Source organism: Triticum aestivum, chromosome 2B (assembly GCF_018294505.1).
Source record: "Triticum aestivum cultivar Chinese Spring chromosome 2B, IWGSC CS RefSeq v2.1, whole genome shotgun sequence".
NCBI lineage: Eukaryota > Viridiplantae > Streptophyta > Magnoliopsida > Poales > Poaceae > Triticum > Triticum aestivum.
Genome location: NC_057798.1, coordinates 804,045,482 through 804,060,875, shown reverse-complemented (window position 1 = coordinate 804,060,875; position 15,394 = coordinate 804,045,482). Strand labels below are relative to the sequence as shown.

The 15,394-nt window shown below is 43.8% G+C and overlaps 1 protein-coding gene across 1 annotated transcript; it reads right to left on the bottom strand.

Annotated features, from left to right (window-relative positions):
• Nucleotides 1-4,742: 4,742 nt before the first annotated feature.
• On the bottom strand, nucleotides 4,743-14,340 carry LOC123039735 (uncharacterized). The gene is made up of 6 exons (XM_044462767.1): nucleotides 13,539-14,340; nucleotides 12,803-13,035; nucleotides 12,170-12,685; nucleotides 5,467-5,560; nucleotides 5,243-5,357; nucleotides 4,743-4,881 (listed from the first exon to the last, which is right to left on the bottom strand). The coding sequence occupies exons 1-6, from the start codon at nucleotides 14,338-14,340 to the stop codon at nucleotides 4,743-4,745; spliced, it is 1,899 nt and encodes a 632-aa protein (XP_044318702.1).
• Nucleotides 14,341-15,394: the final 1,054 nt, after the last annotated feature.

Genomic DNA, 15,394 nt, shown 5'->3' with positions numbered 1-15,394 from the left:
CCGCCCTGCGCCTATCGTTGCCTGCCACGTGTCCACCCGCCACCTCCCGCCGCCGCGGCCCGCGGGTCCCGATGCAGGCCCGCGCAAGCCCGCGCGCCTGGCGCCGCCTGCCGCCCGCGGCCCGACCGCGCCACCCGCGCCCCGCCGCATGGCTCCACCTTTGCCGCGCCCCGCCACGCCGGTCGGCGCCTCCGCCCCGCACCTCGCCCGCCACCTCGCCGCCGGCCGCCGTCCCGCTCGGCGCCACCTCGCCGCCCGCGCCTGGCCTCGTCGCCGACTCCCTCGCCTCCCTGCCGACCAGATCCGGTGAGGAGCCGGCCGGATCCGCCTCCCCCCTCCAACTCCGGCGGCTGCCTCGCGAACTCCGGCAAGCCCGCGCCCTACCTCGGGAAGCGTGTTGGAACCCTAGTTCTGAGAGAGGTTGACTCCATTTTCGTCCAAGTCATTTTTCTGTAATATTTTCATGCTCTGTTCATCATGCCATATCTCCTCATCCGTAGGTCCGTTTTGCATGTATGATATGTGGAAATATTCACCATGAGATGCTCGACATTTTGTTCCATAGTGTCATATCAATTTGAGTTCATCTCGATGCCCGAATTAGAACTTGATGATTTGTCTTTTTCATTGCATTTTGTGTGTACTTCCTATGAGCTTGATGTCTACATGAATTTTGAGCTACATCATGTCATCTTTACAGTGGTGCAATCCATGTATATTTTGAGTCTGGTAGTGAGTGTATCGAGCTCGTGAAGTAGGATACTTGCTGTTGCTGTTTTGCTAGGCTGAATCTGCTATATCATGATGATATGTAAACCTGCTGCTACAAGTCATTCTGTGCATAATCTGGAGATGTTCACTAAGAATATTTTGTTACACATGTCATGATCTATACACTCACGCCCCTGGTTGCATTTATAGCCTGCTTTAGCTTGTTGTAATCTTGCTCTCAATTTGCTAAATAATGTTGCTGTCAGCCTGTTAACATTAAATTCAGTTTTTCCATGAGCTTTGCTAGTTATCCATGCACCCTATGAACTTGATCTTACCATTCTTCCCTTCACAAACATGTATTCTTACTATTGGTCATCTTTGCATGCCATGTATTGCTCTGTGGTGAGTTGCACAAGCTCACCAACATGCCTACTTATTGTTGTTCCTGCCATGTCTGAATCTGTCATATCATTTGCCATGTTTGCATAGATGCTACCATCTTTTTTGTTGATCTTTGGAATTAGTTCAGTAAGGGAGTTTTGTTCTTTGTCTTTGTTATTAGCATGCCATGCCTTTGTTTGCCATGTTAAGTTCCTGTAGCATGTTGTTTAATAGCTCTAAACATTGCAACCTGATGTTATTTCTGCCAAGTCTGAAACTGTTATAATTTGCAATCTTGCCATGTCCTTTTGAGCATGTTATATTGTTTTCTGGAGATAGCTCATTGTTCATGTTTTTCATGCTTTACTTGTACTTCATGCCCATGCCTTTTGTTCTTATGTTGAGGTTCTGTAGCGTATTGTTTTGATGCTTGCTAGATGCATATTTGCTGTTTTGGACAGCTTGTCCTTTAAACTTGTATAGTGTATGTGTTGAACCGTTGCTCTATTTTGAGTGTGCTCTATATGAAACTTGCTTGATTTTGCATGAATTTCATATTATCATGTTGCATCCATGTTTTGAGAGTGTTTGCTTGATGTTTGAATGCTTTTTGCATCAATGCCATGTTTAACTTGTTTTGCTCATATCTTCTAGGCCGTAGCTCCGAACTAATTGAACTTTATATGAAACTTGACTAGAATTTCGTGTAGATCATCTTGATGCATCTTACCTTGCTGTTTAACAACTTGAACATAAGGTTTATTCAGTTCTGGACCAATTTCTAAATTTGCATATGAGGACTTACCGGAATTGTTATATGTTGTTTCCGGCCTCATTTAACCTTGCTTTGATGTGTTGTTCTTGTATGCATCATATCTTGCCATGAGTAGCTTCATCTAGCTTTGTCATGCATCATACTTGGTTGAGCATCATGTCATGTCCATGTGTGGTGTGTTTACCATGGTGTGTGCTTCTTCTCGATAGTTTCTGTTTCGTTGCGATCGTGAGGATTCGTTCGTCTACGCTTGGTTCGTTTTCGTGTCTTCATCTTCTTTATGGACTCGTTCTTCTTCCTTGCGGGATTTCAGGCAAGATGACCGTCACCTTGGATCTCATTACTATCATTGCTATGCTGGTTGCTTCATTCTATCGCTTTGATGCGCTACCTATCACTTGTTCTTCAAGCTTCCCAAATTGCCATGTCAGCCTCTAACCTTTTACAACCTTCCTAGCAAACCGTTGCTTGGCTATGTTACCGCTTTTGCTCAGCCCTTCTTATAGTGTTGTTAGTTGCAGGTGAAGTTGAAGATTGCTCCATGGTGGACAGGATTATGTTGGGATATCACAACATCTCTTATTTAATTAATGCATCTATATACTTGGTAAAGGGTGGAAGACTCGGCCTTATGCCTGGTGTTTTGTTCCACTCTTGCCGCCCTAGTTTCCATCATACCGGTGTTATGTTTCTTGATTTTGCGTTCCTTACGCGGTTGGGTGATTTATGGGACCCCCTTGACAGTTCGCTTTGAATAAAACTCCTCCAGCAAGGCCCAACCTTGGTTTTACCATTTTCCTCACCTAGCCTTTTTCCCTTGGGAGTCGCCCTCCCGAGGGTCATCTTTATTTTACCCCCCCCCCCCGGGGCCAGTGCTCCTCGGAGTGTTGGTCCAAACTAGAGCACCGTGCGGGACCATCCCTTGGCAACTTGGGTTACGTCGGTACCTATACGCTTTGCTTATCCGGTGTGTCCTCAGAACGAGATACGTGCGACTCCTATCGGGATTGTCGACACATCGGGCGGCTTTGCTGGTCTTGTTTTACCATTGTCGAAATGTCTTGTAAACCGGGATTCCGAGACTGATCGGGTCTTCCTGGGAGAAGGAATATCCTCCGTTGACCGTGAGAGCTTGTGATGGGCTAAGTTGGGACACCCCTGCAGGGTATAAACTTTCGAGAGCCGTGCCCGCAGTTATGTGGCAGATGGGAATTTGTTAATGTCCGGTTGTAGAGAACTTGACACCAGATTCGAATTAAAACGCATCAACCACGTGTGTAGCCGTGATGGTCTCTTTTTGGCGGAGTCCGGGAAGTGAACACGGTTTTGGGTTATGTTTGATGTAAGTAGGAGTTCAGGATCACTTCTTGATCATTGCTAGCTTCACGACCGTTCCATTTGCTTCTTTTCTCGGTCTTATATGCGTATGTTAGCCACCATATTTTGCTTAGCCGCTGCTGCAACCTCACCACTTTACCCCTTCCTTACCCATTAAGCTTTGCTAGTCTTGATACCCATGGTAATGGGATTGCTGAGTCCTCGTGGCTCACAGATTACTACAACTACAGTTGCAGGTACATGTTTTGCGATGATCATGACGCGAGAGCGATGCTTACTTGTTTTGGAGTTCTTCTTCTGTTTCTTCTTCGATTAGGGGATAGGTTCCAGGTCGGCAGCCTGGGCTAGCAGGGTGGATGTCGTTTGAGTTTCTATTTGTGTTTCCTCCGTAGTCGGATGGTGATCTTATGTAAGATGATGTTGTATTCGTGTGGCATTGTATGCCTTTTGTATGCATCCCCATCCATTATGTAATGTTGATGTAATGATATCCACCTTGCAAAAGCATTTCAATATGCGGGTCTATCCTTGGTGGGACCTTCGAGTTCGTCTCGGATAGGGTCGCATATTGGGCGTGACATTGTCGTACATGAGTAATCATAGAGGGTTGTCTACACAAATGACAGCTGGAAGATGGTGCATCTTGTGCTGGGTTTGTGGTTGGAGGCTGACAGTTCTGGTTTCCTACTCCAACATCATAGTCGTGCGGGGGTGTTAGTTCTGGAGTTCGATGGCGTGTCCGGGGATATTGTTGCCCCTGTTTGATTCTTTCAACAGTATGGTTTTGCTTCAAGCAAACTACTTTGAAGGTCCGTAAAGCTGCTGATCAGCGATGGAGCTGCGTCGAGCTCGGGTGAAGAGGTGAAGGGACAGACGCTGTTTTTTTGCATAGGATTATCCTATCTTTTCAGTCTTGTATTGTCGATATTTATGTGGCTTGGCTTGTAAGTGAACTTTATTTTATTAATGAGACACATATTATCATGCAAAAAAATAATAACAACCCATACAAAAACTGTTGGACACCCTAGTTGGATTGCAGGCCTGACGTACAAATACTCCAAGTACGATCTACACTGACTCGTCTACTTCCGCTACTACTCGAAGTCGGTAACAATCATGATCCAATCCATTTATGCATCTTCATATTGTTCATGGGTGATCGTAGGCGATTGTTTTTGTTTTCTACTACATTTCCCAACACTGGTATCAGCGCATCCTCTTGCTACTCGACTCAGGCCTTGCAGATCTACTCCTTCAAAATCTTTGACCTAAATGACAACTTGAAGTGGCGACTCTATGTATACTGTGTGGTGGCTGCTCGAGACGTTGTGGAACTACAACCTCCTCTTCTCTCGCTCCAGGGCTAACTACCAGGTAGTCACTGAAAAGGTATGTGTATGCAACGTTTTTTTTTTTGCATTCCCCCTACATGCATGTGATCTTCCAATGTATGTTCTTTCATGCATGATCAATACTCAAGCTTACTTTTCAAAGTAAATTCACTTCAATTCTATTGAGTTAATGTTTTCTGCTAATAAGGATATTCACCACGGGCATCCAGTGTAATGATCTCATCCACAAGATTGCCCACAAGAATACCAAGACAGTTGGCGAGCTCTTTGACATCGTCAACAACCATAGGACTTGCGAGGAGGCCATTCACAGCAGATCTAGAGGTGAAAAGGGGAAGGAAGAGCAAGGCTCCAGAGTCCTCCAAGCCTAAGGACAACACTGAGTCATCTGACAAGAAAAACAAGCAGCAGAAGCGTAAAATTTGAAGACCTCATCGCAGCTAATAAACTCTGCCCAAAGGAGATGACCTCTCTGTCTGTTTATTATATGTATGATAATACTTTTCTCCAAGAAATTATTAGTAAAAATTGATTGGAGCGGCCAGGGACTTTTTGGTGGACAAGACTCTCCAACTAAACCTCTTTATATTTTATTATAAGGCCTGCGAAGAGATTTGCATGTCAAATAAGCGAAGGAACTAGGGTGTCAGGAATCCAGAAGCAGCGAATAAGGCATTACTTTGTCAATTCAGCATGGAAGATTGTGTTTAATCCTGAAAATATCACTTCCATATTAACAGGGGAAGAATCAAGCTGCATTGAGAGTGGCTTCATCTGCTTCCTGTGTTTCAGATCTATAAGAAGTAAGGCAGGAACTCTAGCACTAATACATTGTAGGCGGAAAGCCCAAGCCCCAGGTATTGGCCGCTCAAACTGAAGAAGATGCCTTCTTAACTGACTGACTGTCAAGCTCCTGCCAAGGCAGCAGCACGAAAAGCACCCATGGCATGGAACAATCAGATCCAGTCTGCATTAGTTTGTTCAGTATTATCCGAATCTTCAAAATCAAATGGGAGAACAATAAGCTAGCTCATACACTAGCTTAGGATGTATAGTTGTTTCCGACGAAGGTAGTCTTTGCTAGAATTTTAATCCTTTTTGGGCCAGCCGAACAACCAGTTTCAGAATTCCTAATAAATCCTAGAGGTCCACTCAGCCCATTCGTGCAAGGCAAGAGGTGGGACTAAAGTTTAGTCTCATATTGCTAGTTTGTTAGGAGTTGGACCTCCTTAGGGAGGTTGTTTCCCCACATGTATGAGCATGGGAACAAGAGGGACATTCGTGCGCTCCTCCTCTGCCGACCGCCTCGCCTCGCCTCGCCGCGACGCAGGAATGAGCCGAGCCGATCTCCAACCATCCAAAAACCTTATTATAGGCAATTTACGAGTGGTTTTGCTGCTTCCATGAGGCCTCCTATGTAAAACTGAAGGAGATTTTGATGCTCAATAGGAGCAAGCTTTTTAGAAAATGGATACCCTGTTTAAGACTGCTCTCTTGAGTGTTCTTGGTGAGAACATAGTTGATGCTTATGCGTAAACTGATAATGGAAAAGACATGTGGATGCAGCTGAGGCCAACTTTGGGATCTTAGATGCCGGCACTGAGCTGTACATCATGGAACAATTCTATGACTACAGGATGACTGAAGAGCGCTCCATGGTTGAGCAAGCTCATGAGATACAGTCATTTGCTAGAGAACTTAAGCACTTCAACTGTATGTTATTTGACAAGTTTGTTGCCAGAGGCATCATCACTAAGCTTCCTCCTTCGTGAAGGAATTTTGCTACCTTACTGAAGCATAAGAGGCAGGAGTTTTCTGTTCTAGATCTTATTGGTACTCTTGATGTGGAAGAAAAGGGAATAGCAAAAGATACACGTGCTCGAGGTATTGGGATCTAGTGCCAATCCGGTACAAAAGAAAAACTTCCAGTCACACTAGTTCAAGAACAAGGACAAGTTTGATGGTAAAGCAAAGTTTGATGGGAAGAACAAGGTTGTACATTACACCAACTTCAAGAAGAAGAATGACAAGAAGAAAGGTGTTTTTCATGTATGCGGACATCCTGATCATTCGGCTCCTAGTTGCCCTAATGGTTATGACAAGTGTCATTTTGGAAAAGGTGGCAAGACCGCTAATGTGGCCATTGGTGACACTGACATAAAGGATGCTGGGCGTGGTATATTTCCCACTATTGTTTCAGTATGTCATTCCCCTGATTGGTTGATTGACAGGGCGCTAACGTGCATGTATGTGGTGATATTTCCATGTTTCGTTTTATCAGACCACATGGACTTCCACCATGCTGATGGGCAACGATTCAAGTGCTTCTATTCATGGTGTCGGCACGGTCGATCTGAAGTTTAGCTGAAGAACATGCATTATGTCCCCTCCGTTAATAAAAATCTTGTTAGTGGACCACTTCTGTGTAGAGATGGCTACAAGCTTGTCTTTGAGTCGAATAAATTTGTAATATCCAAGTATGGAACTTTTTTTGGTAAAGGCTATGAGTCATGAGGCTTGTTCCATTTATCCTTGTCAGATGTTTGCAATGTAGTTGTCAATCATGTTTTCAACAATAGTGAATCAAATGTGTGGCATTCACGTCTCGGTCATGTTATTTTGGTTGCATGTCGTGACTAGCCAAGTTCAACTTAATCCCTAGTTTCATCACTGTTAAGGGATCAAACTGTCAAGTTTGTGTGCAAGCTAAACAACCTCATATAAGCCTCATACGACTGCGGAAACAAGAAATCTTGCGCCACTTGAACTCATACATTCAGATCTTTGTGAAATGAATAGTGTTTTGACCAAAGGTGGAAAGAAATACTTCATGATGTTAATTGATGACTCCACTAGATACTGTCAAGTGTATCTTTTGAAATCAAAAGATGGGGCTTTGAACATTTTCAAGATCTATAAAGCTGGAGTGGAAAACCAACTTGATCGTAAAATCAAGAGGCTTAAGCCCGACCGTGGTGGAGAGTATTTTTCAAATGAATTTGATTCTTTTTGTGCGGAACGTCGTATAATCCATGAGAGGACGCCTCCCTATTCACCTTAGTCAAATGGGGTAGCCGAAAGAAATAATCGTACTCTAACTAATTTGGTTAACACCATGTTAGACACATCGGGACTCTCCAAGGCATGGTGGGGAGAGGCGATGTTGGCTGCATGCCATGTCCTAAATCGAGTTCCCACAAAGAACAAAGAGATAACTCCGTTCGATGAATGGGAGAAAAAAGGTTGGAACTCTCTCAGTTACGAACTTGGGGCTGCTTGGTGAAAGTCAATGTGCCAGCTCCAAAGAAGCGCAAGCTTGGACCAAAAACTGTGGATTGTGTTTTCCTTGGGTATGCTTTTCATAACATTAGTTATAGATTCTTGATTGTAAAATCTGAGGTACCAGGCTTGCATGTTGGTACAATCATGGAGTCAAATCATGCGACTTTGTTTGAAGATATCTTTCCCATGAAGGATATGGGTAGCTCATCAAATCAGGAGTTGCCTAGTTAATCGAGTCGGGATGTAGTTAAAATATCTGAACCTACCACTCTGATGCAACATCTTGAAGATCTTGTGGAGTACAATGATGAGACTCCTAAAATGAGCAAGAGACAGAGGACTACAAAGTCCATTGGTGATGATTTTCTTGTGTATCTGATAGATGACAGTCCTAGTTCTATTTCAGAGGCCTATGCATCTAAAGATGCTGACTACTGGAAGGAAGCGGTCCGTAGTGAGATGGATTCCATCTTGGCAAATAAAACTTGGAAGATCAATGATCGTCCTTACAGGTGCAAACATATAGGGTGCAAATGGGTATTCAAGAAGAAGCTTAGACCCGATCGTACTATTGAGAAGTACAAGGCACGGCTCGTGGCCAAGGGTTATACCCAAAAAGAAGATGAAGATTTCTTTAATACTTAATCACCTATGGCTCGACTGACCACTATTTGAGTACTACTTTTTCTAGCTGCCTCACAAGGTCTTCTCGTTCATCAAATGGATGTTAAGACTTCTTTCCTAAATGGAGAGTTGGACGAGGAAATTTATATGGAACAACTAGATGGGTTTGTAATAGATGGTCGGGACGGGAAAATGTGCAAGTTGCAGACATCTTTATATGGACTCAAGCAAGCACCCAAATAGTTGCATGAGAAGTTTGAAAGAACTTCAACAGCTGTTGGCTTTGTTATAAATGAAGATGACAAATGTGTGTACTATCGCCATTGTGGGGGCGAGGGAGTTGTCCTTTACTTGTATGCTGATGACACAATGATTTTTGGAACAAATATGAATGTTTCTAAGGAGGTCAATTATTTCTTATCTCGTTATTTTGAGATGAAGGATTTAGGAGTGGCTGATGTCATTCTGAACATCAAGCTGTTAAGAGACAATGGTGGTGGGATTACATTGCTTCAATCTCCCTATGTGGAAAAGATCTTGAGTCACTTTGGTTACAATGACTGCAAGCCCTCTCCAACACCATATGATGCTACAGTGTTGCTTCGAAAGAATTGAAGAATTACTAGAGATCAATTGAAATATTCTCATATTATTGGCTCGCTTATGTACTTAGCCAGTGCTATAAGACCTGACATCTCTTTTGCTGTTAGCAAACTGATGAGATGGTTTGTCTCAAAACTAGGAGATGTGCATTGGAAAGCTTCAGAGGGAGTTATCCGTTACTTGAAAGGCAACGCGAGTTATGGAATTCACTACACTGGGTACCAAAGGTACTGGAAGGGTTTAGTTACTCAAACTGGATCTCAGATGCTGATGGGATAAGGTCCACGAGCGGATATATATTCACTCATGGAGGTGGCGCTGTTTCTTGGAAGTCTTGCAAGTAGACCATCTTAACGAGGTCAACAATGAAAGCAGAACTCACAGCACTAGATACAAGATACGGTCGAAGCAAATTGTCTTCGTCGTCTCTTGAATGACTTGCCGATTGTTGAGAAACCTGTACCAAGTATCCTTATGAACTATGACAACTAAACTGTGGTCGCTAAAGTGAGCAGCTCAAAGGATAACATGAAGTCATCAAGACATGTTTAGAGAAGGTTAAAGTCTGTTAGAAAAATGAGAAACTTCAGAGTTATTGCATTGGATTATATCCAAACGCCTAAAAATCAGGCAGATCTTTTTACTAAGGGTCTATCACATAATGTAATAGATAATGCATCGAATGAGATGGGTATAAGACCCACAATGTGAGTTGTTCACGGTGGTAACCTAGTCTTTGTGATCGGAGATCCCGTGAATTAGATGTGAAAGACAAGTTGTTGGTCAACTGAGAGGAGAGTATCCTTACTCTTAACAATACCACTCCATGAAGATGCAATACTCTCCTAATCTGCAAGGCAGCTTGTTGTATACCTTATGTGTTCTAAGTGGCTCATTTAAGCAGAGATGTTGTCCTGCATAACATCTTTTCAAGAACACACATATATGAGTCTGGTTATTAACGTTGCAATCTATGAGAGTAGGGTGCTCTCTAGTAAACTCTGCTCCACCTGCGGGGAAGACCCACGGTAGCCTAGTATCGGTCAAGGCTTTGTGTGAAGCTAGATTCACAAAAAACTTGTAGTTCAAGGCCTAGTCCATTGTTCAAGTTGCTTACTAGTGTAGTATAGAGTTCTAGGTGGAAGTTCAACTTAACAGTCTCCACTGCAATATCGGTATATAAAGCAGTATTTTGGAACTAAAGGCAAATTTTTGTGTACCTCTAGGATCTCGTGGTGGATTGCTGGAATTTTAATCCTTTTTAGGCCAGCCCAACAACCAGTTAGAATTCCTAATAAATCCTAAAAGCCCATGGATCCCATTCATGCAAGGAAAGAGGTGGGACTAAATTTTAGTCCCACATTGCTAGTTTGGTAGGAGTTGGACCTCCTTATAAGGGAGGTTGTTTCCCCACATGTATGAGCATGGGAACAAGAGAGACATTCACGGGCGCTCCACCTCCCCCAGCCGCGTCGCCACGCCTCGTCCTGTCGCGCCGCGTTGCGGGTTGCAGGAATGAGCCCAGCCGATGTCTAAATATTTGCCACGCACGGCAAGTATGTGAAAGGTCACACGGGAGTTGAAACGTTTCTATAGTGGAGAATGAATACAAACGCCGCACCCTTCGGCTACTGTCTATTCGTTTTGTCTCCCTCTTTTGCTTCACCTCCCGTCTCTACCTTCTTGCCTCTTTCTCCTGTGCCTATATAAGAGAGGTCGCTCCTCTCTAGAGAGACGCATCAGAACATCATCTTCCTCTCGCCATCGTTCCTAAGCACTGAGCTACTGCTACGGTCTTCCCCATCCCGTCTTACGGCGTGCACCACTGGTCGGGATAGTAGGCCTCCGAAACCCCACCACTTTGAGTCCTGTACGGGAGAAGGGTGATAAGGTTTTTGGTGAGCGCTCCGTGCGACTACTAACTTCTTCATCACGGACGCCCCGGACTTCGACGACTACTTCCCCGACGACAACTTCTTCCCCGACGTTGACAACCTCTTCGACGACATGAATGGCGAGCACACCGACCCCAGGACCAGTACTTATGCCGCTGTTCCGTATGTCTTTGTGTTCTCTCTGTTTAAGATCTTGCCTCAGTTTCTTCCTCTAGCCTTTCTTGTTCTAGCCTCTGTTCTACATATGTTCTCTTCTAGTTCATATGTGCATGCCATTTTCTTTCTCTCCTTTCGATTACATGACTTTTTCATCTCTACTATGATAGTCATGTTTTATCCACTATTTCTATTAATAAAATCATAGTGTAAATTGCTCATATTTCAAACAGTCTTCTTCTACTTGCCCTGTAAAAAGATGTTATCAGAGTGCAAGCACATTGAAGTTAGTGATTTGGCTTTGAGTTTAGTAAATTTCAAGTTGCCAGGAAAAAAGGTATTACCTCTGTAAACAAATGTAAGACATTTTAGATCACTACGTTAGTGATCTAAAACATCTCATATTTGTTTACAGAGGGAGTATCTGTGAGTTGCTTGAACTACAGAATGACTGTCCTTGGTTACATATTTGGTTCAATTGTGTTCTGTGACAAGAACTCCAGCCATCTAACATCCCTGGAGGACCTGACACTGGATACTCTATAAATTAATTTTCTTCCTTGGAGTAGACTTGCACCCTGCAGTTACCACCTTATGATCATTTGGTAGATCACCAGCTCAAAGGCCTGACTTAAGCAATGTCCACAAACAACCCATCACTGGCAGCAGGTGGGAAATTAAATACACTAGACGTACCAAGCAACCAAAAGTATAATAACATATAATAGTACAATAATGTATAGTCAGATCAGATAATATAATATAAAGGCGATACACAAACAGCATAGTACAGTAAGTTATAGTCCGACCAGATAACACAATAGAGAGAAATACACAAATAGTTGGGACATCATCCTACTTGCATAGCTGGCCTACATACAAATAACATACCAATAGCCAACAGATTAGATGGGCAAGAGTACAGCACACTACGCCTGGATAGAATAACCCTCAATTAGTAAATCCATCTTGTCTCGGACAATCCGGGACCAAGCAACCGTGATGTCCACCTTAGTGCCATAGACAAAACAACTACCCATACTTACGTTGCAATCCTGGGGATGGAAGTCAACATCGACTGGAGGATCAGATTCCCCGTATGCTTGTAAGCCTTGTATGCTAACTTTCAACCGTCCTTGCAATTGTACTGACACAACGCTCCTTGAAAGAGAAATATACCCATCTAAACCATCTTCAGGAATTTTTTCAGCAGAATCAAGCAAAACAACTTCATCACACGAGTGATCATCAACCTCTGCAGAATACAAGGAGCAAGTAACTCGGCCTCCGCATTCAAAAGGCCACCTCCCTTTGCCAACACAAATGCCCACGATAGTTGCCTGGACTGTTGGAGCAAGTCGCCCAAGGCTCAACTCTGCACTACACATGGAGCCATGGAAGCATAAAGGTTGCTGTGCACCATCGTAATGTTTGCTAAGACTCATCAATACTCTGTCTTTGATCTCATCATCGCCCTCAATAATTCTTAGTTCGACTTCAAAGTCAACAGGATCCTCCGCTACAATTGCACGAGAAGGGCCAGTCAAGCATAGAGAAGAGTCCTGCAAGCATTATATCTTCATTTACTTGAATGGAATGTTTTGCAGAAGAAGGAAAAAGGAACACTTCAAGAAAACAGGGGAAAGTGGAGAGAAAACTGAATCCACAACAGTGCATACATTTTCAGTGAGTACTTGCCCCCTAAACTCTGACCGACAGAAGAGAAGGTTGCGGTTGCGGTCCACGGTGTCCCGGGCAGCGACCTCGCCGTAGACATAGAGTGGCCACTTGAGGTCATTGTGCAGTCGAGTAATTTTGAAGGAGTAGATCTGCACGGTTGTCCCAGTGACAGCAGCAGGGGGCAGGGTGATACCGGGTGTGTAGTGCGTAAACTGCATAGGACTCAAAGTGGCTGCAGCACCAAAGCCAAAGTGTGAGCTGTCATCAAAAATCTAATATGATAAGTAAATTGAGCAATTCTCTTCCATTCCCTCACATAAAGAATAATGAGGGAGGAAGTTGGTGATCTGCTGAAATTTCTTGAGGCATGTATAGATAGAGCAAAGAGACTAGCTAGACATATAAAGTTGAGTAAGCTAAAGCAGCATGCATGCATGCATGATTTAGAGGGTGTTTGTTTCCAGGGACTTATTGGTTTAGGGACTTAAAAAAGTCCATATAAATTCCATCTAAACCAAACAGGAGGGACTTATAGGGACTTAAAGTGGGCATTTGGGACTTATGAAATAAGACTCTCAAGGAGGGACTTATAGAGACTTATAGTTGTAATATGGTCTTATAGGGACTTATAAGTCCTAGGAACCAAACAGGTAGGGACTTTTTAGGGACTTGTGACTTATAAGTTGGGACTAAAAAAAGTCCTAGGACTTATGAACCAAACAGGGCCTTACTTACTTTTATCTTGGAACCGGCCGCACTGTCCGGTCTTGCTGGTGTTTGTATCTTCCCAGTATCCACGGTGGCCGGCGAAAAGTCGCAGCTCGGTATCCATACCCTCTTTGAGACGCTCCATTGGGGATTTTGTTTCCTGCTGGTCAGGGTCTTGCGCCACGACAATCTGCTGCTTCTTCTTCTGCTTCCACTGCCTCCTCTTCTCCTCCCTCTCCCTCGCTGCCTCCCTCTCCGCCTCCTTCTCCCTCTCATACTCCTCCTCGTCCTCCTCCGTGAACATCATCGCCAACTCATTCTTGTAAAGGTAGGGTCTCTCCCTGACATTGGAGGAGAGACGCAAGAATTCGTTGGACAGCACAATCTCCTTCTCATCCTTCCTCTTCTCCTCTGCTGCGTCCTCCACCGCCTTGTCGGCAGGCTTGTGGAAGAGATCCTTGGAGATTTTCATTAATCTGGACGTTGTGCTAACCAGATCTTCGCCCTTGTACGAGGAGATGGTGGCATGGGAGGTCGAGAGAAATTGTGACATGGATAGCATCCGGTGGCCCAAGTCCTCCGTGTCTCGGAGGATGAGATCGAAGTAGTTTGCGAGTCCTTTCTCGTCGTCTCTGACCTGCAGCGATTCCATCTTCTTCTGGACGGGCGATGGGTTCTCGGCGTTGATTCCAGCGACCCTCGACATTGTTGTTGTAGTAGAGGTTGTGTCCTCCCAGCGAGAAATCCTGGGAGTAAGCGACTCCAGCAAGTCTTGGCGCTGCCTCTCCAGGGACATGATATCGTTTATCAGCTCCCTCTCCATCTCCATCTCCCTACCAAGCGACGAGAGCGGCCGGCGCCGCCGCTAGCTTAGGGTTTCTAACAAGTGGCCGGGCTGGGAGTTGGGATATTTATATATACTGTCCCTTTTTTTTTTGCGGGGAACATTACTTATAATATACTGTCCGTGTTAAGAGTTAAACACGGCTTAGAACTTCTATATATACGTGTACTATACGTAGGTTACATACTAGCAAAAATGCCCCTTCGTTGCAACAGATGAAAACAGCCCAGACGCCCTTACCCACTGAGTATGACTAAAAACCCCACCCTCATGCCCCTAACATAATAAACATGACGAATACCTCATCCTCAGGTTCACATCTTCCATTTTAATATGACATGAGACCCATGTTTCTGCTTGTCCTCTTTGCGTCCTCGCGCTGATGGTGGCAGTATCAATTGTCACTAACCAAGGTTGGCCAGGTCCAATAGTTTGATCGCTGAACCTCCTTCGTGTCCAGTGAGATCAAGAGCGTTGAGCAAAGAAATTTTTTTATCTTCCAGCTAATATAATAGGAAAAAGCACTGTACATAATATATGTCCGTGTTATCATGTAAACTAAATAGTTTGTGTGAGGTAGGCCAGAAAATCTTAGTTTGACTCCTATTTTTTTTAGGTGTAGTTGGACTCCTTATGCACTGTGACGGGTGTCACTGGCCCGAGCGAGGCTGGTGGTATGTGAAGATGCGAAGGAGAAAAAGATTCCTTCCATGTCCCTTGTTTAATAAACCGAACTAAAACAATGCATCCGGGGGCATATTTCAAAATTTCACCTAGTTATATTAGTAGTATAGATTAAAATAAAGGTTAGCTACAGTGCCTCTTAGTTTTAAAAAATTATTCATATTTTAAAAAAAGTTTGCCTTTTCAAATTCAAAGTCCCAAAAATATTCGCAAATTCGGAAGAAACATTCATTACAGTACCTCCTAGTTTTTAAAAATTGTTTGTGTCTTAAAAATATTCAGCTTTCAAAAAACAAAAGGCTATTTTATTTTTTAAATGTTCGAGATTAAATGTATTGTTCACAACTTTGCAAAA